This window comes from Nerophis lumbriciformis, linkage group LG36, assembly GCF_033978685.3.
Source record: "Nerophis lumbriciformis linkage group LG36, RoL_Nlum_v2.1, whole genome shotgun sequence".
NCBI lineage: Eukaryota > Metazoa > Chordata > Actinopteri > Syngnathiformes > Syngnathidae > Nerophis > Nerophis lumbriciformis.
Window position 1 is genome coordinate 18,585,001 of NC_084583.2, and position 26,847 is coordinate 18,611,847.

At 40.0% G+C, this 26,847-nt stretch overlaps 1 protein-coding gene across 1 annotated transcript in view; it reads right to left on the minus strand.

Annotated features, from left to right (window-relative positions):
- The window catches only part of drp2 (dystrophin related protein 2), a 411,043-nt gene that overhangs the window by 206,895 nt on the left and 177,301 nt on the right, over window positions 1-26,847 (minus strand). Inside the window, exon 3 of the mRNA XM_061930041.2 lies at window positions 15,207-15,354. Coding sequence (XP_061786025.2) covers window positions 15,207-15,253 — 47 coding nt within the window. The 5' untranslated portion in view covers window positions 15,254-15,354. The remainder of the gene's footprint in view (window positions 1-15,206; window positions 15,355-26,847) is intronic.

The window sequence follows — 26,847 nt, forward strand, 5'->3', positions numbered from 1 at the left end:
ACCAATAATAAATGTCTCTATGGACACCAATAATAAATGTCTCTAAGGACACCAATAATAAATGTATCTATGGACACCAATAATAAATGTCTCTATGGACACCAATAATAAATGTCTCTATGGACACCAATAATAAATGTCTCTATGGACACCAATAATAAATGTCTCTATGGACACCAATAATAAATGTCTCTATGAACACCAATAATAAATGTCTCTATGGACACCAATAATAAATGTCTCTATGGACACCAATAATAAGGACACCAATAATAAATGTCTCTATGGACACCAATAATAAATGTCTCTATGAACACCAATAATAAATGTCTTTATGGACACCAAGAATAAGGACACCAATAATAAATGTCTCTATGGACACCAATAATAAATGTCTCTATGGACACCAATAATAAGGACACCAATAATAAATGTCTCTATGGACACCAATAATAAGGACACCAATAATAAATGTCTCTATGGACACCAATAATAAATGTCTCTAAGAACACCAATAATAAATGTCTCTATGGACACCAATAATAAGGACACCAATAATAAATGTCTCTATGGACACCAATAATAAATGTCTCTATGAACACCAATAATAAATGTCTTTATGGACACCAATAATAAGGACACCAATAATACATGTCTCTATGGACACCAATAATAAATGTCTCTATGGACACAATAATAAATGTCTCTATGGACACCAATAATAAATGTCTCTATGGACACCAATAATAAGGACACCAATAATACATGTCTCTATGGACACCAATAATAAATGTCTCTATGGACACCAATAATAAATGTCTCTATGGACACCAATAATAAATGTCTCTATGGACACCAATAATACATGTCTCTATGGACACCAATAATAAATGTCTCTATGGACACCAATAATAAATGTCTCTATCAACACCAATAATAAATGTATCTATGGACACCAATAATAAATGTCTCTATGGACACCAATAATAAATGTCTCTATGGACACCAATAATAAATGTCTCTATGGACACCAATAATAAATGTCTCTATGGACACCAATAATAAGGACACCAATAATAAATGTCTCTATGAACACCAATAATAAATGTCTCTATGGACACCAATAATAAATGTCTCTATGAACACCAATAATAAATGTATCTATGGACACCAATAATAAATGTCTCTATGAACACCAATAATAAATGTATCTATGGACACCAATAATAAATGTCTCTATGGACACCAATAATAAATGTCTCTATGAACACCAATAATAAATGTCTCTATGGACACCAATAATAAATGTATCTATGGACACCAATAATAAATGTCCCTATGGACACCAATAATAAATGTCTCTATGGACACCAATAATAAATGTCTCTATGGACACCAATAATAAATGTCTCTATGGACACCAATAATAAGGACACCAATAATAAATGTCTCTATGGACACCAATAATAAATGTCTCTATGGACACCAATAATAAATGTCTCTATGGACACCAATAATAAATGTCTCTATGGACACCAATAATAAATGTCTCTATGAACACCAATAATAAATGTCTCTATGGACACCAATAATAAGGACACCAATAATAAATGTCTCTATAAACACCAATAATAAATGTCTCTATGGACACCAATAATAAATGTCTCTATGGACACCAATAATAAGGACACCAATAATAAATGTCTCTATGAACACCAATAATAAATGTCTTTATGGACACCGATAATAAGGACACCAATAATAAATGTCTCTATGGACACCAATAATACATGTCTCTATGGACACCAATAATAAATGTCTCTATGGACACCAATAATAAATGTCTCTATGGACACCAATAATACATGTCTCTATGGACACCAATAATAAATGTCTCTATGGACACCAATAATAAGGACACCAATAATAAATGTCTCTATGGACACCAATAATAAGGACACCAATAATACATGTCTCTATGGACACCAATAATAAATGTCTCTATGGACACCAATAATAAGGACACCAATAATAAATGTCTCTATGAACACCAATAATAAATGTCTTTATGGACACCAATAATAAGGACACCAATAATAAATGTCTCTATGGACACCAATAATAAATGTCTCTATGGACACCAATAATAAATGTCTCAATGGACACCAATAATAAATGTCTCTATGGACACCAATAATAAGGACACCAATAATACATGTCTCTATGGACACCAATAATAAATGTCTCTATGGACACCAATAATAAATGTCTCTATGGACACCAATAATAAATGTCTCCATGGACACCAATAATAAATGTATCTATGGACACCAATAATAAATGTCTCTATGGACACCAATAATAAATGTCTCTATGGACACCAATAATAAATGTCTCCATGGACACCAATAATAAATGTATCTATGGACACCAATAATAAATGTCTCTATGGACACCAATAATAAATGTCTCTATGGACACCAATAATAAGGACACCAATAATAAATGTCTCTATGAACACCAATAATAAATGTCTTTATGGACACCAATAATAAGGACACCAATAATAAATGTCTCTATGGACACCAATAATAAATGTATCTATGGACATCAATAATAAGGACACCAATAATAAATGTCTCTATGGACACCAATAATAAATGTCTCTATGGACACCAATAATAAATGTCTCTATGGACACCAATAATAAGGACACCAATAATACATGTCTCTATGGACACCAATAATAAATGTCTCTATGGACACCAATAATAAATGTCTCTATGGACACCAATAATAAATGTCTCTATGGACACCAATAATACATGTCTCCATGGACACCAATAATAAATGTATCTATGGACACCAATAATAAATGTCTCTATGGACACCAATAATAAATGTCTCCATGGACACCAATAATAAATGTCTCCATGGACACCAATAATAAATGTCTCTATGGACACCAATAATAAATGTCTCCATGGACACCAATAATAAATGTCTCTATGGACACCAATAATAAATGTCTCTATGGACACCAATAATAAATGTCTCCATGGACACCAATAATAAATGTCTCTATGGACACCAATAATAAGGACACCAATAATAAATGTCTCTATGGACACCAATAATACATGTCTCTATGGACACCAATAATAAATGTCTCTATGGACACCAATAATAAATGTCTCTATGGACACCAATAATACATGTCTCTTTGGACACCAATAATAAATGTCTCTATGGACACCAATAATAAATGTCTCTAAGGACACCAATAATAAATGTCTCTATGGACACCAATAATAAATGTCTCTATGGACACCAATAATAAATGTCTCTATGGACACCAATAATAAATGTATCTATGGACACCAATAATAAATGTCTCTATGGACACCAATAATAAGGACACCAATAATAAATGTCTCTATGAACACCAATAATAAATGTCTTTATGGACACCAATAATAAATGTCTCTATGGACACCAATAATAAATGTCTCTATGGACACCAATAATAAATGTCTCTATGGACACCAATAATAAGGACACCAATAATACATGTCTCTATGGACACCAATAATAAATGTCTCTATGGACACCAATAATAAATGTCTCTATGGACACCAATAATAAATGTCTCTATGGACACCAATAATAAATGTCTCCATGGACACCAATAATAAATGTATCTATGGACACCAATAATAAATGTCTCTATGGACACCAATAATAAATGTCTCCATGGACACCAATAATAAATGTCTCCATGGACACCAATAATAAATGTCTCCATGGACACCAATAATAAATGTCTCTATGGACACCAATAATAAATGTCTCTATGGACACCAATAATAAATGTATCTATGGACACCAATAATAAATGTCTCCATGGACACCAATAATAAATGTCTCCATGGACACCAATAATAAATGTCTCCATGGACACCAATAATAAATGTCTCTATGGACACCAATAATAAATGTCTCTATGGACACCAATAATAAGGACACCAATAATAAATGTCTCTATGGACACCAATAATAAATGTCTCTAAGGACACCAATAATAAATGTCTCTATGGACACCAATAATAAATGTCTCCATGGACACCAATAATAAATGTCTCCATGGACACCAATAATAAATGTCTCTATGGACACCAATAATAAATGTCTCTATGGACACCAATAATAAGGACACCAATAATAAATGTCTCTATGGACACCAATAATAAATGTCTCTAAGGACACCAATAATAAATGTCTCTATGGACACCAATAATAAATGTCTCCATGGACACCAATAATAAATGTATCTATGGACACCAATAATAAATGTCTCCATGGACACCAATAATAAATGTCTCCATGGACACCAATAATAAATGTCTCCATGGACACCAATAATAAATGTCTCTATGGACACCAATAATAAATGTCTCTATGGACACCAATAATAAGGACACCAATAATAAATGTCTCTATGGACACCAATAATAAATGTCTCTAAGGACACCAATAATAAATGTCTCTATGGACACCAATAATAAATGTCTCTATGGACACCAATAATAAATGTCTCTATGGACACCAATAATAAATGTCTCTATGGACACCAATAATAAATGTCTCTATGGACACCAATAATAAATGTCTCTATGGACACCAATAATAAAGGGCATGTTGTGACAAGTGTGCTCCGGGCTCTGGTTGCCATGGTTACCTGCCTGCCAGTGTGTATAAAATAGTGTACGTGGTATTCTCAGCACCAAGATGTCACTTCATACTGTTAATACAAGTTACGACCACAGTCCTTCACTTCTCATTTCAATATTGTGAAAGGACTGACAGGTGCTGATGATGTTTGTGTTGTGCGCGAGTGGACCAACAGGTTGTGTGTTGGTAAAAGTAAAGAGACGAGTGTATTGTGTGTGTGTGTGTGTGTGTGTGTGAATGGACAGACAGATGTTTACATGAGGCGTATATTTACATTTGTGTATGTGAAAGGACTGACAGGTGCTGATGATGACGTTTGTGTTGTGTGCGAGTGGACCAACAGGTTGTGTGTTGGTAAAAGTAAAGAGACGAGTGTATTCTGTGTGTGTGTGAATGGACAAACCAACAGGAAGTCGGCCATTTTGGTTTTTGTCTTCCATTTTTGGGTGCTACAAAGGGGGGGGGGGCAAAATTTGCATGGTTGGGTGATGGTTTGGGGTGCTATGTCATCTGCTGGTGTCGGTCCACTCTGTTTCCTGAGATCCAGGGTCAACGCAGCCGTCTACCAGCAAGTTTTAGAGCACTTCATGCTTCCTGCTGCTGACCTGCTCTATGGAGATGGAGATTTCAAGTTCCAACAGGACTTGGCGCCTGCACACAGCGCAAAATCTACCCGTGCCTGGTTTACGGACCATGGTATTTCTGTTCTAAATTGGCCCGCCAACTCCCCTGACCTTAGCCCCATAGAAAATCTGTGGGGTATTGTGAAAAGGAAGATGCAGAATGCCAGACCCAAAAACGCAGAAGAGTTGAAGGCCACTATCAGAGCAACCTGGGCTCTCATAACACCTGAGCAGTGCCAGAAACTCATCGACTCCATGCCACGCCGCATTAACGCAGTAATTGAGGCAAAAGGAGCTCCAACCAAGTATTGAGTATTGTACATGCTCATATTTTTCATTTTCATACTTTTCAGTTGGCCAACATTTCTAAAAATCCCTTTTTTGTATTAGCCTTAAGTAATATTCTAATTTTGTGACACACGGAATTTTGGATTTTCATTTGTTGCCACTTCAAATCATCAAAATTAAATGAAATAAACATTTGAATGCATCAGTCTGTGTGCAATGAATAAATATAATGTACAAGTTACACCTTTTGAATGCAATTACTGAAATAAATCAAGTTTTTCAAAATATTCTAATTTACTGGCTTTTACCTGTATACCTTTTTACCTTTTAAATGTCATCCTCTTCTTTCCTGACAATTTAAATCAATGTTCAAGTAAAAAAAAAAAATGTTTTATTGTAAAGAATAATAAATATTTTAGCTTCTGTTTTTTTGGACGAAGAATATTTGTGAAATATTTCTTCAAACTTACTATGATTAAAATTAAAAAAAAATATTCTGGCAAATCTAGAAAATCTGTAGAATCAAATTTAAATCTTATTTCAAAGTATTTTGAATTTCTTTTAACATTTTTGTTCTGGAAAATCTAGAAGAAATACTGATTTGTCCTTGTTAGAAATATAGCTTGGTCCAATTTGTTAAATATTCTAACAAAGTGCAGATTGGATTTTAACCAATTTAAAAACATGTCAATTTTAAAATGTATCTTAATCAGGAAAAATGACTAATGATGTTCCATAAATTCTTTTTTTCATTTTTTTCAAAAAGATTCAAATAAGCTAGTATTTTCTCTTCTTTTTGTCGGTTGAATTTTGAATTTTAAAGAGTCGAAATTGAAGATAAGCTATGTTTCAAAATTTTATTTTACATTTTTTCATGTTTTCTCCTCTTTTAAAGTGTTTTTTTCGTCATTTATTCTCTACAAAAAACCTTCTGTAAAAGGAAAAAAAAATGTACGACGGAATGACAGACAGAAATACCCATTTTTTTTTATATATATACATTTATTTATTTAGCTATTCTTGTTTAAATCACACTTACGTGTAACTTACAGATGACAATATATTTATTGATTTAAGTGTGTATCAAACTGGTAGCCCTTCGCATTAATCAGTACCCAAGAAGTAGTTTTTGGTTTCAAAAAGGTTGGTGACCCCTGTACTAGGGCATCAAATCAGTGTCAGTTGAGTCGGTCCATAGGTTGCCTGTAGGGATTTTTAATGTCCAGCAGATGTCAGTATTTAGTGACACAGTATCGACACAGTATCAATACAGTTTTGCAATGTGTCGAAACGCTTCATGACGCCTCATCAACCCATCACTACTGTTCACCTACCTACCTGTAGTGGGCGGAGTCTAATAAACTGATCTGACTGTCATTTCTGCCTTCAGGTGATCAGAGATGACACTAAACTGATGGCTGATGATGGATTGCAAAGAATGATGACAGGATTATTCTCTTCAAAATGTTGATGACTATAAAATACACACATCCACTGTAATGATACCAAGTACAAGAGCGTATCTACTATGATTACATCCATATTTTTTAGCATCACAAAATCTTTTTTCCTTTTTTAAAAATGTATATTATGTTTATAAAGTCAGTAAATATGTCCCTGGACACATGAGGACTTTGAATATGACCAATGTATGATCCTGTAACTACTTGCTATCGACAATGTGTGGTATCATCCAAAACTAACGTAAAGTATCAAAGAAGAGAAGAAGAAGTGATTATTACATTTTAACAGAAGTGTAGATAGAACATGTTAAAAGAGAAAATAAGCAGATATTAACTGTAAATGAACAAGTGGATGAATAATCCATTTTTACAGTTTGTCCCTCATAATGTGTACAAAATAATAGGTGTATAAATGACACAATATGTTACTGCAGACTAATTAGGAGTCTTTGTTTGTTTACTTACTACTAAAAGACAAGTTGTCTATTTTATTTAAGGGCTAAATGACAATAATAAACATATGTTTCACTAACATTTTGTGGTACAATAAAGACAATAATGAAATTTTTTGTGGTCCCCTTTATTTAGTAGTGTCAAGACTTGGTCCTGGGTGTTTGCTTTTCCGGGATGCAACGGAAAGTTGGCACGGGCGAGACGGGAATGTAGGTACATGATTTATTTAAACTATCAAAAAAGGAATAAACGAAAAGCGCGCACAAGGGCGGAAGTACAAAACTTGACTATAAACACAAAACTTGCACAAGGGCAGAAACTATGAACAATTAAACAAAACTTGCAAACTATGGCTTGAATAAAGAAAACTTACTTGGCATGGACAAAAAAGGAGCAGCGTGAACGATGGACATGAAAAGGAGTTTGAAATGTGTCGAGCATAAATGTGGGGATGTCACCAGAAAGACAAACTGAAAACAATGAACTTAAATACTACAGACATGATTAACGAAAACAGGTGCGTGACTCAAGACGTGAAACAGGTGCGTGACGTGACAGGTGAAAACTAATGGTTGCTATGGTGACAAACAAGAGTGCACAATGAGTCCAAACGTGGAACAGGTGAAACTAATGGGTAATCATGCAAACAAGACAAGGGAGTGAAAAGCCAGAAACTAAACAAAACATGACTTAAAACAAAACATGATTACACAGACATGACAAGTAGCAAAATACTTTGGTACCGGTACCAAAGTCTTGGTATGGGGACAAGCCTAGTCTGGATTGTGTGTCACAAGACAAGTTCCAAGGGTGAAGTTGAGAAAGTCATCAAAGTATTTTGCTTATCTTCAACAAAAAGCTCCATTTTTTTTTTCCCCTCTCTTGGTTTTTTGACGTCTGTTTTGCAGCCTTGAAGCCGTCAAAGTTCCAGGAGTACACTTTGGGGATTAAGGAGGAGGAAGAGCAGGTTTTGACTTTGATTGGGGCCGAAGCACAAGCAGCCGTCAATCAATGTCAGGGGGCCCATTGCCGAGCCAAGTCTGCTTGGTAAAAACTGTATCCTCCCAAGGTCATTGATTCCCTCTTCTTCCGGAAGCATCTGTCTTCAACTCCTCCCTCTCTCAGCCTCAGGAGTCCAGCTCGGGGGTTTAATTACTCCAGGCTGCGGGCGGAGTCAACTTAACCAAGTCCACGACTGCCCTGACCTCGCATTTCATGCACCGCCAGGGTCAAGTCCGCCATTAAAGGGCCGATTGTCTGGACACATGAGCATTGTTACCAATGATGAATACGCTGACTCAGCAGGATACTACAGTCAGGATAGTACATCATCAGGTACTATTGCTGGGTCCACACATTATTATTATTAGTAGTAGTAGTAGTAGTAGTATTAGTAGTACTGTGGAGCTGTGTCCACACATTAGTAGTAGTAGTAGTAGTAGTGCATTATTAGTAGTAGTAATATTAGTACATTATTAGTAGTAGTAGTATTAGTAGTACTGTGGAGCTTTGTCCACACATTATTATTATTATTAGTAGTAGTAGTAGTAGTACTGTGGAGCTTTGTCCACACATTATTATTATTAGTAGTAGTAGTGTTAGTAGTACTGTGGAGCTGTGTCCACACATTATTATTAGTAGTAGTAGTAGTAGTAGTACATTATTATTATTAGTAGTATTAGTAGTACTGTGTCCACACATTATTAGTAGTAGTAGTATTAGTACATTATTATTAGTAGTAGTATTAGTAGTACTGTGGAGCTGTGTCCACACATTATTATTAGTAGTAGTATTAGTACATTATTATTAGTAGTAATATTGGTACATTATTAGTAGTAGTAGTATTAGTAGTACTGTGAAGCTTTGTCCACACATTATTAGTAGTAGTAGTATTAGTACATTATTAGTAGTAGTAGTATTAGTAGTACTGTAGAACTGTGTCCACACATTATTAGTAGTAGTATTAGTACATTATTATTATTAGTAGTATTAGTAGTACTGTGGAGCTGTGTCCACACATTATTATTAGTAGTAGTATTAGTACATTATTAGTAGTAGTAGTGTTAGTAGTAGTGTGGAGCTGTGTCCACACATTATTATTATTAGTAGTATTAGTACATTATTATTATTATTATTAGTAGTAGTAGTAGTACTGTGGAGCTGTGTCCACACATTTTTAGTAGTAGTAGTATTAGTACATTATTATTATTAGTAGTAGTAGTAGTAGTATTAGTAGTACTGTGGAGCTGTGTCCACACATTATTATTAGTAGTAGTATTAGTACATTATTATTATTAGTAGTAGTAGTAGTAGTATTAGTGCATTATTAGTAGTAGTAATATTAGTACATTATTATTATTATTATTATTAGTAGTAGTAGTAGTAGTAGTACTGTGGAGCTGTGTCCACACATTATTATTATTAGTATTAGTACATTATTATTATTAGTAGTAGTAGTAGTAGTATTAGTGCATTATTAGTAGTAGTAATATTAGTACATTATTATTATTATTAGTAGTAGTAGTAGTAGTACTACTGTGGAGCTGTGTCCACACATTATTAGTAGTAGTAGTATTAGTACATTATTATTATTAGTAGTAGTAGTAGTAGTAGTATTAGTGCATTATTAGTAGTAGTAATATTAGTACATTATTAGTAGTAGTAGTAGCAGTACTGTGGAGCTGTGTCCACACATTATTATTAGTAGTATTAGTACATTATTATTATTAGTAGTAGTAGTATTAGTGCATTATTAGTAGTAGTAATATTAGTACATTATTATTATTAGTAGTAGTAGTAGTAGTAGTACTACTGTGGAGCTGTGTCCACACATTATTATTAGTAGTATTAGTACATTATTATTATTATTAGTAGTAGTAGTAGTATTAGTGCATTATTAGTAGTAGTAATGTTAGTACATTATTATTATTAGTAGTAGTAGTAGTAGTACTACTGTGGAGCTGTGTCCACACATTATTATTAGTAGTATTAGTACATTATTAGTAGTAGTAGTAGTAGTAGTAGTATTAGTGTATTATTAGTAGTAGTAATGTTAGTACATTATTATTATTATTATTATTAGTAGTAGTAGTAGTAGTAGTAGTACTACTGTGGAGCTGTGTCCACACATTATTATTAGTAGTATTAGTACATTATTATTATTATTAGTAGTAGTAGTAGTATTAGTGCATTATTAGTAGTAGTAATATTAGTACATTATTATTATTAGTAGTAGTAGTAGTAGTAGTACTGTGGAGCTGTGTCCACACATTATTATTAGTAGTATTAGTACATTATTATTAGTAGTAGTAGTAGTATTAGTGCATTATTAGTAGTAGTAATATTAGTACATTATTATTATTATTAGTAGTAGTAGTAGTAGTAGTAGTAGTACTGTGGAGCTGTGTCCACACATTATTATTAGTAGTAGTAGTATTAGTACATTATTAGTAGTAGTAGTATTAGTAGTACTGTGGAGCTGTGTCCACACATTATTAGTAGTAGTAGTATTAGTACATTATTAGTAGTAGTAGTATTAGTAGTACTGTGGAGCGCCAAAAGGGTTGCAGCTTTGGCATTGCAGGCCCCTCGCCCCTCTCTTCCTGTTGCAAGTCTTGTGGTTTCTGTGTTGTAACATGTGGGATTTTTGTGACGATCAAGTTTTGACTGAGCGCCCGCCCCCATAGGAGCCTCGTCTGGGATGGAGTGACCCCTTTTCCCGGTGTTTGTTGATGGATGAATTCCCGCCAAGTATGAATCCATCCATCCATCCATCCATTTTCTACCGCTTGTCCTGTTGGAGGTCGCGGGGGGGTGCTGGAGCCTATCCCAGCTGCATTCGGGCGGAAGGCGGAGTACACCCTGGACAAGTCCAAGTATGAATCATTGATTATAAATCAAATATTTTCATAGGTAGATCATAAAAAAACTGTTTACAACCTTGTTGTTTTGAACACTACGAGAGCCTAGAGCAGTGATCCTCAACAGGCGGACCGCGGTCCATGTCCGGACCCAGCGACGTGTCCTTCCGGACCCAGCACGAATTATAGTAAAAAAAAAAAAAAGTATTATTATAATTATAATTATTATAAAAAAATATAATAATTGTATTTATCTTTGAGTTATCGCTAGCGCAAGTCAACGTTCTTTGTTGTTTTTAGTCAAATATCTCCACGTTTCGTTTACACTTCTCCGTGTCTCACTCACTCCGTCTCTCTCTCTCTCTCTCTCCCTCTCTCTCTCAGAGAGAGAAAGAGAGAGAGACGGAGTGAGAGCGAGAGAACGCCACTCTGATTGGCTGATTCCGGGGTATGGGTTGTCCTCTCTATCACAACGACGCGCTGATAGGCTGTTACCACCTGGGTCATACACATCAGTGCATGGAACCTTTCGCTGCAGGCACACAGTTGTCTTGTATCGCTACTTCGCTAACTATTGTCGGAGGCAGATATTTACATATATCCGAATTTAAGTTGTACTTCTTCCATTTCTATGTCATATTTGAAAACAGCTCGTGTTTTCCACTTCTTCTTTTGATGCTCTGTCAGCAAGCAAACTGTGTGTGTTAACCTTGAGTTCTTTGGAATGTATTATGGCTAGGGAGACGTTGTGCTTGTGTTATGGCTAGGGAGGGGGAAGTAAAGAGAGGTTTTTGGCGTTGGGAGGAGAGACCATTTTGGGAGGCGCGATAGAAGGTTCTAGGGTTAGACTGGTCTCAATCAAAATGTATATTGGCAAAGCTTTGAGAATATACAACAAAATACCTATTCTGTCTCTGGTGGTTTTTCAACTCAGCTTTAAGTGTCGGAAAGAACTTGGGAGCGAATTGTGACTTGAATTCCCTGGGAGGAACAACTGGTCCAAAACGCAACACTATTCACTCGTCAGTCACTGAATGTGAATCAAATCACAATGGCATGCTCCATGTTGGCTCAGGGTGGTAAAAGAAAGGTGGACAGGGAAAACCGACGTTTCAAGGAAGAATGGACAGAGCAATATGTTTTCATCCTACCTACTGCAAGTACCAGACCAATGTGTCTAATATGCAACAGTACTGTTGCTCTAGTGAAAAGTGAACATCTGAAACGTCACTATCTGAACGAGCACCGCGAATTTGAAGAGACATTTCCTCATGATTCAGAGCTAAGAAAAAAAAGAAATCACGAGGCTGAAAAAGTCATATGAAACATCAAGCAAGGTTTTTGTTAAATCTATGACCAGAGTGGGTAGAGTAGCCAGAATTTGTACTCAAGTAAGAGTACTGTTACTTTAGAGATTTAATACTCAAGTAAAAGTAAGGAGTAGTCACCCAAATATTTACTTGAGTAAAAGTAAAAAGTATGTTGTGAAAAAACTACTCAAGTACTGAGTAACTAATGAGTAACATACATACACATATCATACATATATATATATATATATATATATATATATATATATATATATATATATATATATATACATACATTGATATATACAGTATATAATTTATATTTATTTATTTTGCCGTTTTTGTTTACATGTTAAAGGTGTTTTAATGAATATACATGCATGTTTAACACATATAGATTCCTTTCTTTCATGAAGACAAGAATATAAGTTGGTGTATTACCTGATTCTGATGACTTGCATTGATTGTAATCAGACAGTAGTGATGATAACGTCCACGATTTCAAATGGAGGAGAAAAAAAGTTCCTCCTTTCTGTCTAATACCACATGAAAGTAGTTGGTTTTTGGCATCTTATTTGTCCAGCTTCCATATTCGTTTTCACACACTTTACAAGAAATACATTGGCGGCAAATTCCGTAGCTTGCTAGCTTGTTTGCGCTGGCTTTCGGAGACTCTTATTTTGAAAGCGCAAGCGCGATGGAGCGGCACTTTTATTGTGAAGACAGGAACTGTGTAGTCAGTCTTTAGGCTTTTGACGGGATGAACGGTTGAAATAAAAAAGGGTCTTTTTTCCTTCACAGTTTTGATTGATTGATTGGAACTTTTATTAGTAGATTGCACAGTACAGTACATATTCCGTACAATTGACCACTAAATGGTAACACCCCAATAAGTTTTTCAACTTGTTTAAGTCAGGTCATGTGACCGCCTGGCTCTGGTTGATTGGTCCAACGTCACCAGTGACTGCATCTGATTGGTGGAACGGAGTGAAACGTCACCAGTAAAGCAGGCACTATGAAGGTCTGTCTGACAGACCAAAACAAACAAAGCGTGCATTAACAGATCGATAAAAATTAGTAGCGAGTAGCGAGCTGAATGTAGATAAAAGTAGCGGAGTAAAAGTAGCGTTTCTTCTCTATAAATATACTCAAGTAAAAGTAAAAGTATGTTGCATTAAAACTACTCTTAGAAGTACAATTTATCCCAAAAGTTACTCAAGTAGATGTAACGGAGTAAATGTAGCGCGTTACTACCCACCTCTGCTACTATATAAGCTTGACCGATAATAAACGGACCCAGCCTGTTTCAAAAAAACATTTGTGGACCTTCAAGATTTGTACTTGAAGGTCCTTTTTTGTCCATGCCAAGTAAGTTTTCTTTATTCAAGCCATAGTTTGCAAGTTTTGTTTAATTGTTCATAGTTTATTCTCCGCCACTGTGCGCGCCTTTTTGTTTGATCCTTTTTTTTGTATTTATAGTTAATAAATAAATCATGTACCTTCATTCCCGTCTCGCCCGTGCCAACTTTCCGTTGCATCCCGGAAAAGCAAACTCCCAAGATCAAGTCCTGACACATTGGTCATATTCAAAGTCCTCATGTGTCCAGGGACATATTTACTGACTTTATAAACATAACATACATTTTTAAAAACACGAAAGATGTTGTGATGCCAAAAAACATCGACGTAATCATAGTAGTATCGACTAGATATGTGCTTGTACTTGGTATCATTACAGTGGATGTGAGCTACGGTGTGTAGTAAAGCATGTTTAGCTATTCCTCGTCCTCCGGTGATAATGATACATGTAAGACACTTACTTGTAATTAGTAAGTATTAAGTAGATGAATAATACATTTTTACAGTTTGTCCCTCATAATGTGTAGAAAATAATAGGTGTATAAATGACACAATATGTTACTGCATACGACTAATTAGGAGTCTTTGTTTGTTTACTTACTACTAAAAGACAAGTTGTCTATTATATTCAAGGACTAAATGACAATAATAAACATATGTTTGTGTACACTAACATGTTTTGTTACAATAAAGACAACAATGACATTTTTTGTGCTCCCCTTTATGTAGAAAAGTATTGCAATACATGTTGGTACCGGTACCAAAGTCTTGGTATAGGGACAAGCCTAGTTGAGAGTCATATAAACTCACTCACTAGACTTAATAGAGCAACAGAAAAAGGGAACATGATTTTTTATACCATTTTGAAAAGTATGGAAGAATCTATCTGAAGGTTCTGAACTCCTGCTTCCTTGTCATGTTATTAATCATTGTTTTTGATGCATTTTTTTTTTTAAGATAAGGACTCTTTCTGGATGTTCTGGACTCCTGCTTCGTCCAGAACAACTTAGAAAGAAACATCATTTTGGTGAATTGACAATAAAAACCAGTTTGAAGTCTTGAAGAAGTTGCGCCACATTTTGCTCTCCTTCATCTCAGCCAAGTCTCAGCTGGTCTTACCGAATGTTGTGGGACTTGCGCTTGATCTGGTTCCAGCAGAGGTTCATGTCTCCGGTCTGGTGCGGGCCCCGCCTGCACTCCTCCGGGGCCTCAGGGTCCACCTGGCACGGCACACAGTGGCATCCCGGCCAGGAGGGTCGCCCCACAGCTGGAGACGCCACACAACAAGAAGAAAAGGTTGTTTTAGGACATTGTGCAAACCTTTCCATTCACACACTAATATTCTCTGCTGTGCAAACCTTTCCATTCACACACTAATATTCTCTGCTGTGCAAACCTTTCCATTCACACACTAATATTCTCTGCTGTGCAAACCTTTCCATTCACACACTAATATTCTCTGCTGTGCAAACCTTCTCTCAATGTAACGTTTCATCGCCCATTTTGTGTCATTGATCTATCTCTGGAGCTAATAGCTATTTTTTTAATTTATTTTTTTACCATTTTTACATCATTTTTTCTAGTTTTGCTAGCAATGTGTGGTTTGAAACATTCAGGAAGTATCCACAGCGTTGTCGACACTGCCTTCTTCTCCCTTTCCGCTGCACACCAAGAAGGTGAAGTGGACTTATACAGGTAAAAGCCAGTAAATTAGAATATTTTGAAAAACTTGATTTATTTCAGTAATTGCATTCAAAAGATGTAACTTGTACATTATATTTATTCATTGCACACAGACTGATGCATTCAAATGTTTATTTCATTTAATTTTGATGATTTGAAGTGGCAACAAATGAAAATCCAAAATTCCGTGTGTCTCAAAATTAGAATATTACTTAAGGCTAATACAAAAAAGGGATTTTTAGAAATGTTGGCCAACTGAAAAGTATGAAAATGAAAAATATGAGCATGTACAATACTCAATACTTGGTTGGAGCTCCTTTTGCCTCAATTACTGCGTTAATGCGGCGTGGCATGGAGTCGATGAGTTTCTGGCACTGCTCAGGTGTTATGAGAGCCCAGGTTGCTCTGATAGTGGCCTTCAACTCTTCTGCGTTTTTGGGTCTGGCATTCTGCATCTTCCTTTTCACAATACCCCACAGATTTTCTATGGGGCTAAGGTCAGGGGAGTTGGCGGGCCAATTTAGAACAGAAATACCATGGTCCGTAAACCAGGCACGGGTAGATTTTGCGCTGTGTGCAGGCGCCAAGTCCTGTTGGAACTTGAAATCTCCATCTCCATAGAGCAGGTCAGCAGCAGGAAGCATGAAGTGCTCTAAAACTTGCTGGTAGACGGCTGCGTTGACCCTGGATCTCAGGAAACAGAGTGGACCGACACCAGCAGACGACATGGCACCCCAAACCATCACCCAACCATGCAAATTTTGCATTTCCTTTGGAAATCGAGGTCCCAGAGTCTGGAGGAAGACAGGAGAGGCACAGGATCCACGTTGCCTGAAGTCTAGTGTAAAGTTTCCACCATCAGTGATGGTTTGGGGTGCCATGTCATCTGCTGGTGTCGGTCCACTCTGTTTCCTGAGATCCAGGGTCAACGCAGCCGTCTACCAGCAAGTTTTAGAGCACTTCATGCTTCCTGCTGCTGACCTGCTCTATGGAGATGGAGATTTCAAGTTCCAACAGGACTTGGCGCCTGCACACAGCGCAAAATCTACCCGTGCCTGGTTTACGGACCATGGTATTTCTGTTCTAAATTGGCCCGCCAACTCCCCTGACCTTAGCCCCATAGAAAATCTGTGGGGTATTGTGAAAAGGAAGATGCAGAATGCCAGACCCAAAAACGCAGAAGAGTTGAAGGCCACTATCAGAGCAACCTGGGCTCTCATAACACCTGAGCAGTGCCAGAAACTCATCGACTCCATGCCACGCCGCATTAACGCAGTAATTGAGGCAAAAGGAGCTCCAACCAAGTATTGAGTATTGTACATGCTCATATTTTTCATTTTCTTACTTTTCAGTTGGCCAACATTTCTAAAAATCCCTTTTTTGTATTAGCCTTAAGTAATATTCTAATTTTGTGACACACGGAATTTTGGATTTTCATTTGTTGCCACTTCAAATCATCAAAATTAAATGAAATAAACATTTGAATGCATCAGTCTGTGTGCAATGAATAAATATAATGTACAAGTTACACCTTTTGAATGCAATTACTGAAATAAATCAAGTTTTTCAAAATATTCTAATTTACTGGCTTTTACCTGTATACACTCCTAATAATTGTAGTGATCTGGCTGTTGAAGAGTGCACCACAGGGCTAGTGACAGTGTGTGTGTGTGTGTGTGTGTGTGTGTGTGTGTGTGTGTGTGTGTGTGCGTGTTGGCACGGCGGCTGGAGATGAGGACAGTTCAGCCAGTTGTTAATGTTTTGACTTTGGTATTAAATAGAGAGTTGCTCTTCTTATGTTTGTTTGATGTACAGTGCTGTGTTTTGTGTTGAAAGTGTCGAAACCTTGAGTAAAATATCCATTCTTCATGTTTACATTGTTTACTGTTGGGAAATGTCCTTCAATATACTAACTGGTCTGTCTACCAAACCTATTTGAGAACCAATGGAGTTTGTAAATGGAGGTGCCCCTGTTCAAAAAGCAGTCTGCAAACATTTAACAGATATGTAACATTCTAAACATAATATTTTGCTGGAAACGTTTCCACTACAGAGGGGGCCGGGGCACCACTCAAATGTTGACACTAAATAAATCATCTTTATCTTGATTTTATTGGTATGAAATAATTATCATGTGTTCATCACAAAGATTATTATCAAGGCTTAGGTCAGGCTGATTACAAAGATAAGGCAATCAATTGACTCCAATATGACTCCAAAATGGTTCCAAAATGACTCCAATATGACTCCAAAATGACTCCAAAACGACTCCAATATGGCTCCAATACGACTCCAATACGACTCCAATATGACTCCTAAATGACTCCAATATGGCTCCAATATGGTTACAATATGGTTCCAATATGACTCGAATATGACTCCAATATGACTCCAATATGGTTCCAATATGACTCCCAGCGTCACCCACACTGCTTTAACAGGTTTCACTTTGAGTGTGTGCAGTAGAGATTCGCGGTTTGCGGGCACAACCGCGGAGTCCGCGGATTATCCGCGGATCGGGCGGATGAAATTAAAAAAAATTAGATTTTATCCGCGGGTCGGGTCGGGCGGTTGAAATAAAAAAAAATTAGATTTTAAATAGATTCAGGCGGGTGGCAGTTAAACCAATTGGGAAATATATATACATAGTTAAATGTTGTTACCCACATACGAAAAACGAGCAGGCACCTGCTGCATATGCCACAACAGAAGAAGAAAAAAAAAAGAGATGGACACTTTTACGGAGCGGAGAAGGGACGCCTCGCTGGGGTCCGGGACCGAGGCCCCTTCCCCCGAGAGGGCCCCACCGGGAGCCGTAGCTGAGGCGATCCGCGAGAAGGGCCCGACGCACGTCCAGGGTCACACCGCGCCCATCGCACCGACACCCCGCCTCGTCCGCCTTCGCCGGGGCCGGCGTCACGCGCAGCAGGTAAGCAGCTTACCTGCTCGCCACCCCCTGTTGCCGGGGGCGCGTAACAGGGGTCACTCCGCGCGCAGTGCGCTCACGAAAGGGGTTGGGCTCACCCTGGTTGATATAGACAGCAGGACGGTGGCCATGGAAGTCGGAACCCGCTAAGGAGTGTGTAACAACCCACCTGCCGAATCAACTAGCCCTGAAAATGGATGGCGCTGGAGCGTCGGGCCCATACCCGGCCGTCGCCGGCAGCGAGACGCGCTTGGAGGTGCGCTCAGCGCGGCTCCCATATGATTGCGCACTGGTGTGCGTCTGGGTCGTGACAGCGTGGCACGCGAATGTCTGTGCTGCATTGGATCAGTCTCCTTTCTTTAACAGGCAAAAGCTTTATAACCTCACTAATGCCTTGCATCGTCTATATTAGATATATAACAACGGGCGGGTGCGGTTCTGATTAAATGTTAGCTCGGGTGGATGGCGGATGGTTGACGACTTTCTGATGCGGTTGCGGATGAAATAATTGCCTATCCGCGCATCTCTAGTGTGTAGCTATATACATAAAGTACAAGTCCAAGGACAGTCAAGCTCCAAGGACAGGTTTGAAAGCCAGATATTTAAATGCGTAGATTCAACCACCTTTGGAGAACAAACAATCCTCAGAAGCTTGAAGATAAATGACCAGAGAAGTTGTGAGCATCAAAAAGGAAATCTCTACGAATTTGGACTGCAACAATTCCCGTCTGATATTATTCACAACTCATAGTGGGCCTCATATTTGGACACACACACACACACACACACACACACACACACACACACACACACACACACACACACACACACACACACACACACACACACACACACACACACACACACACACACACACACACACACACACACACACACACACAGCCCTTTATGTTGGATGAGCCACATAGGAAAAACAAATGTGTCTGGAGCTGCAAACAATGAAAAAGCTGCTAGAAGTCTTTGAGTGACAGCAACACGTGATGTAGAAATGTAATATTTATACCACATATTATTTTTACAACATTGGAAAACATAAGTAAAACTTGTCAGAAGGTGAGATAACTCCTGGAAATGACTGATTTAGAATGGCCAAAGGTATATAGATGTGTGTGTCCAAGTTAAAAGGAAACGTCTTCTTCTTATGGATTTATTACAATCTTTGCAAGCTGGGTAACGTTTGCTGTGGTCTGGAACAACATGGTAACGTTTGCTTTGCTCTGGAACAACATGGTAACGTTTGCTGTGGTCTGGAACAACATGGTAACGTTTGCTTTGTTCTGGAACAACATGGCAACGTTTGCTGTGGTCTGGAACAACATGGTAATGTTTGCTGTGGTCTGGAACAACATGGTAACGTTTGCTGTGGTCTGGAACAACATGGTAACGTTTGCTGTGGTTTGGAACAACATGGTAATGTTTGCTGTGGTCTGGAACAACATGGTAACGTTAGCTGTGGCCTGGAACAACATGGTAACGTTTGCTGTGGTCTGGAACAACATGGCGCACACACAACTATCAGAAATGCAGCCAATATTACATAGAGATAATGTGTCGGGAGACATGCAAATATAAAGAGGACATAAGTAAAGGAAATTAAATGAGCTCAAATATAGCTACAAACGAGGCATAAAAATGCAATATGTACATACACTAGCCTAAATAGCATGTTAGCATGGATTAGCTTGCAGTCATGCACTGACCAAATATGCCTGATAAGCACTCCACCAAGTCAATAACATCAACAAAGCTCACCTTTGTACATTCACACACAGTATAAAACGTTTGGTGGACAAAATGAGACAAAGAAGGAGTGGCATAAAACACGTCTTTTTGTGGCAGTGTTGGAGAAAGTCATACATGTAAACAAACTACGGTGCCACAGTCCACACACCTACGGTGTGTTCAAGGTCCGCCAAAATCAGTAAGACAAAACTGGCCAAATACTTGTGATCAGTGAAGCAAGTTGAATATAACGAGTGAGACTTCTAACGATCATGAAGGTTTGTGTCATGTTTGTACACACCTTATTCAAACTAAATATACGTTTGTTCTACCAGCTTTTTACATTTTCAAAAAAGCTCCAGAGGGCCACTAGGGCGGCGCTAAAGAGCCACAGGTTGCCGAGGTGGACACAAGCTTGACGCCCGAGGGTCACACTGGGTTTATCATGTTGGTTAAATCTAAATCTCTTATCAGTCCTAAGCTTGTTTCTCAGTCCTCCAGGGAGCAAATGTGATGAGAAACTTGTTGCCATGTCAACATTAAGTGTGGGAAGGAGTGGAAACATTCTTTTTAACACGCCTTCTTCATTCTTCTGCATATTGATATTTTTCCTGCTGTCTTTCTCACTTGCTCTGACGGAACCTCCAATCTCTCCCATAAATGTTCTTTTGTTTCTATGGGCCATGAATCCTCCCGTTAGGAGTTAGTAGGAGTGTGTTTGGAGTATTCTTTCACATTGGTGTGGACTTACTGGATCTACTTGCTTGGTCTACTTGCATTCATCCTGTATTTCACATTGCCAACTCTAATCAGCCTGGCCTAAGCCTTGATAATCATTGTGTGATTAACACACGCTTTTTATATTTGATATCATTATTGAATACAACTCAAATCAAGGGTGAGAATACTAACTCAGTGTTAATATTTGAGTGGGCTCCAGGTCACTCTCCAGTGGAAAAGTTGAGCCTCGAGGTCAAAAACGTTAAAAAAACTGGGGGTCCGCATTGGGCTAAAGAAAATTTGGCGGGGGCTGAAAGCCGACTGCATGCAAAAAAAAACATCCATCCATCCATCCATCTTCTTCCGCTTATCCGAGGTCGGGTCGCGGGGGCAGCAGCCTAAGCAGGGAAGCCCAGACTTCCCTCTCCCCAGCCACTTCGTCCAGCTCTTCCTGTGGGACCCCGAGGCGTTCCCAGGCCAGCCGGGAGACATAGTCTTCCCAACGTGTCCTGGGTCTTCCCCGCGGCCTCCTACCGGTCGGACGTGCCCTAAACACCTCCCTAGGGAGGTGTTCGGGTGGCATCCTGACCAGATGCCCGAACCACCTCATCTGGCTCCTCTCGATGTGGAGGAGCAGCGGCTTTACTTTGAGCTCCTCCCGGATGGCAGAGCTTCTCACCCTATCTCTTAAGGGAGAGCCCCGCCACCCGGCGGAGGAAACTCATTTCGGCCGCTTGTACCCGTGATCTTGTCCTTTCGGTCATAACCCAAAGCTCATGACCATAGGTGAGGATGGGAACGTAGATCGACCGGTAAATTGAGAGCTTTGCCTTCCGGCTCAGCTCCTTCTTCACCACAACGGATCGATACAGCGTCCGCATTACTGAAGACGCCGCACCGATCCGCCTGTCGATCTCACGATCCACTCTTCCCCCACTCGTGAACAAGACACCGAGGTACTTGAACTCCTCCACTTGGGGAAAAATCTCCTCCCCAACCCGGAGTTGGCACTCCACCCTTTTCCGGGCGAGAACCATGGACTCGGACTTGGAGGTGCTGATTCTCATCCCAGTCGCTTCACACTCGGCTGCGAACCGATCCAGTGAGAGCTGAAGATCCTGGCCAGATGAAGCCATCAGGACCACATCATCTGCAAACAGCAGAGACCTAATGCTGCAGCCACCAAACCAGATCCCCTCAACGCCTTGACTGCGCCTAGAAATTCTGTCTATAAAAGTTATGAACAGAATCGGTGACAAAGGGCAGCCTTGGCGGAGTCCAACCCTCACTGGAAACGTGTCCGACTTACTGCCGGCAATGCGGACCAAGCTCTGGCACTGAGCATACAGGGAGCGGACTGCCACAATCAGACAGTCCGATACCCCATACTCTCTGAGCACTCCCCACAGGACTTCCCGAGGGACACGGTCGAATGCCTTCTCCAAGTCCACAAAACACATGTAGACTGGTTGGGCAAACTCCCATGCACCCTCAAGGACCCTGCCGAGAGTATAGAGCTGGTCCACAGTTCCACGACCAGGACGAAAACCACACTGTTCCTCCTGAATCCGAGGTTCGACTATCCGGCGTAGCCTCCTCTCCAGTACACCTGAATAGACCTTACCAGGAAGGCTGAGGAGTGTGATCCCACGATAGTTAGAACACACCCTCCGGTTCCCCTTCTTAAAGAGAGGAACCACCACCCCGGTCTGCCAATCCAGAGGCACCGCCCCCGATGTCCACGCGATGCTGCAGAGTCTTGTCCGCATTGGGCTAAAGAAAATTTGACGGGGGCTGAAAGCCGACTGCATGCAAAAAAAAACATATATATATATATATATATATACACATATATACATATGTATGTGTATATATACTGTATATCCATCCATCCATCCATCTTCAACCACTTATCAGGAATGGGGTCGCAGGGACAACAGCTCCAGCAGACTTCCCTCTCCAGAGCAACATTAGCAACTTCCTCCTGGGGAATCCCGAAGCGTTCCCAGGCCAGAGAGGAGATGTAATCCTCCCATCTGGTCCTTGGCCTGCCGCGGGGTCTCCTCCCAGTGGGACATGCAACGAGGACCTCCCTAGGGAGACGCTGGTGAGGCATCTGCACCAGATGCCCGAACCACCTAAGCTGGCTCCTTTCCAAGCGAAGGAGCAGCAGCTCTACTCAGAGTCTCTCTTGGGTGACTCAACTTCTCACCCTATCTCTAAGAGAGATGCCAGTCACCCTTCTGAGGAAACTCATTTCGGCTGCTTGTATCCGCGATCTTATTCTTTCGGTCATGACCCACACTTCATGACCATAGGTGAGAGTAGGACTGTAGATAGCTTTCTGGCTCAGCTCTGGTTTGGTCACAAGAGTGCGGCAGAGAGACTGCAATACTGCCCCAGCTGCTCCCATTCTCCGGCTGATTTCCTTCTCCATCTTTCCCTCACTCGTGAACAAGACCCCGAGATACTTAAACTCCTCCACCTGGGACAGAGTCTCGTTCTCTACCTGGACTGTACAAACCATCGGTTTCCTGCTGAGAACCATGGCCTCAGATTTGGAGATGCTGATCCTCATTCCAGCCGCTGAACACTCGGCTGCGAACCGATCCAGTGAGAGCTGAAGGTCACAAACCGAAGGTGCCATAAGGACCACATCATCTGCAAACAGCAGTGACGCAACCTTTAGCCCCCCGAGACATATACCCTCTCCGCCATGGTCACGACTCTGCCTAGAAATCCTGTCCATGAAAATGACAAACAGGATAGGTGACAGAGCGCAGCCCTGGCGGAGACCAACCCACACTGGAAACGGATCTGACTTACATCCAAGCACCCGGACACAACTCTGGCTTTGGTTGTACAGAGATTGGATGGCCCTCAGCAGGGTTCCCCTCACTCCGTACTCCCTCAGCACCTCCCACAGGATCTCCCTTGGGACCCGGTCATACGTCTTCTCCAAATCCACAAAGCACATGTAGACCGGATAGGCATACTCCCAGGCCTTCTCCAGGATTCCCGCACGAGTAAAAAGCTGGTCAGTTGTTCCACGACCAGGACGGAATCCACATTGCTCCTCTTGAATCTGAGGCTCGACTATCGGCCGGACCCTCCTTTCCAGTACCTTGGCGTAAACTTTCCCAGGGAGGCTGAGTAGTGTAATACCCCTGTAATTAGCACACACCCTCTGGTCCCCCTTTTTGAATAGAGGAACCACCACCCCAGTCTGCCACTCCCTCGGCACTGTCCCACACTTCCACGCAATGTTGAAAATGTATATATATATATATATATATATATATATATATATATATATATATATACACACTGTACATATATGCATACATACATACATATACATATATATATATATACTAGATATGCGCGGACTCCGCGGATTATCCGCGGATCGGGCGGATGAAATTTTAAAAAATTAGATTTTATCCGCGGGTCGGGTCGGGCGGTTGAAATGAAAAAAAATTAGATTTTAAATAGATTCAGGCGGGTGGCAGTTAAACCAATTCGGAAATATATATACATAGTTAAATGTTGTTACCCACATACGAAAAACGAGCAGGCACCTGCTGCATATGCCACAACAGAAGAAAAAAAAAAAAAAGAGATGGACACTTTTACGGAGCGGAGAAGGGACGCCTCGCCGGGGTCCGGGACCGAGGCCCCTTCCCCCGAGAGGGCCCCACCGGGAGCCGTAGCTGAGGCGATCCGCGAGAAGGGCCCGACGCACGTCCAGGGTCACCACCGCGCCCACCGCACCGACACCCCGCCTCGTCCGCCTTCGCCGCGGCCGGCGTCACGGGCAGCAGGTAAGCAGCCACGCGCCACCCCTGTTGCCGGGGGCGCGTAACAGGGGTCACTCCGCGCGCAGTGCGCTCACGAAAGGGGTGGGGCTCACCCTGGTTGATATAGACAGCAGGACGGTGGCCATGGAAGTCGGAACCCGCTAAGGAGTGTGTAACAACCCACCTGCCGAATCAACTAGCCCTGAAAATGGATGGCGCTGGAGCGTCGGGCCCATACCCGGCCGTCGCCGGCAGCGAGACGCGCTTGGAGGTGCGCTCAGCGCGGCTCCCATATGATTGCGCACTGGTGTGCGTCTGGGTCGTGACAGCGTGGCACGCGAATGTCTGTGCTGCATTGGATCAGTCTCCTTTCTTTAACAGGCAAAAGCTTTATAACCTCACTAATGCCTTGCATCGTCTATATTAGATATATAACAACGGGCGGGTGCGGGCGGGTGCGGTTCTGATCAAATGTTAGATCGGGTGGATGGCGGATGGTTGACGACTTTCTGATGCGGTTGCGGATGAAATAATTGCCTATCCGCACATCTCTAATATATACACATATACATATACACATATATATATATATATATATATATATTTATTTATTTTTTGCGTATGTATGTTCATGATTATTATAACGCAATATTAAGAGTATGTGAAAGTTCAACTACTACCTTGTTTACTTCCGTGAAAACCTCTTTAAAGCTTTGTAATCAATCAGAAATATCAGGCGGCTGAAAGTCAAACACTGATAAGTGTGTACAGTGTTTTGCAATTTCCCATCATGCCTTGCAAATTTGGTGTAATTTAAAATTTTCTATGACGATGGGGTGTTTTTTTTAATAATATCCACAGAGTTCAGTGAGCAGGATGTGTTATGTGTGACCATGTGTGTTGACTTGTTGTGCTGGTTGAATTTGTTTCCTGCAACATGACTAGGAAAGGTTGTTTGGATTGGGTCTGCTTGTGATGTCAAGAAATTACACATCACGGTCACTGACCTGAGTTTCTTACATTGTTCATAAGATGGTGACAATTCTCCACCTGTCAGGTATATAAATGTAATATGAAAGCACCCTGCATGCGCAGGTTGCTTATTGGACTCATGCCGTCGTCTTGAGGGCCAAACTGAAGATGCCGGCAGGCCGCATTGGGCCTGCGAGCCGGGTTTGGACCCCCTGCTCTAGACCATAAAAAGACTTGTACATAAGCAGGGAAGTTTTCAAGTCTTCTCTGAGCAACAGGAAGCCAGTGCAGTGACCTAATATGGTCGAACTTTCCTGATTCTAGTCAGGACTCAATGAGCAGCATTCTGAATTGACTGCAGCTGCCACTACAGTAGTCTAGACAAAGGCATGCATTAGTCTGCTATAGACACTATTTCTTTGATTTTGGCAATGTTTATAGCTGGTAAAAATTATGTTATTGATTTAGTGTGGCTCTTAAAGTAGAAGTGTGAGTCCATTATTACCCCGAGATTTGTAACCTGATTATTAATTTGCAGAGAAAAGGTCTCAAGGTGACTGATTACACTTTCTATTTGCTTCTGTGTTGGACAACAAATTGTACTAAAAGCCAATCAGATTTGATGAAGACTTCCCACAGTAACACACAAACATGTCACTCAATGGCATCCAATAATCTTGGCAAATCTGTCTTATTGTTCCTATTATTTCAAAACAAAGTTGCCACTTGCAACTTAACCTGTTAACGCCAAAACTCAGTGTCACGTTCAAACACTTAGGACATCTATTAAACAAGACAAAAGAAAAGTAATCAAACAGAGACAGAATTCAATTTGGACTCAATATTGAGGAGAGACATGGCCACTGCACTCTCTGCCTTCCTTCCTGTTGTCCTCGGATTTTCCGTCAGTCTTTCA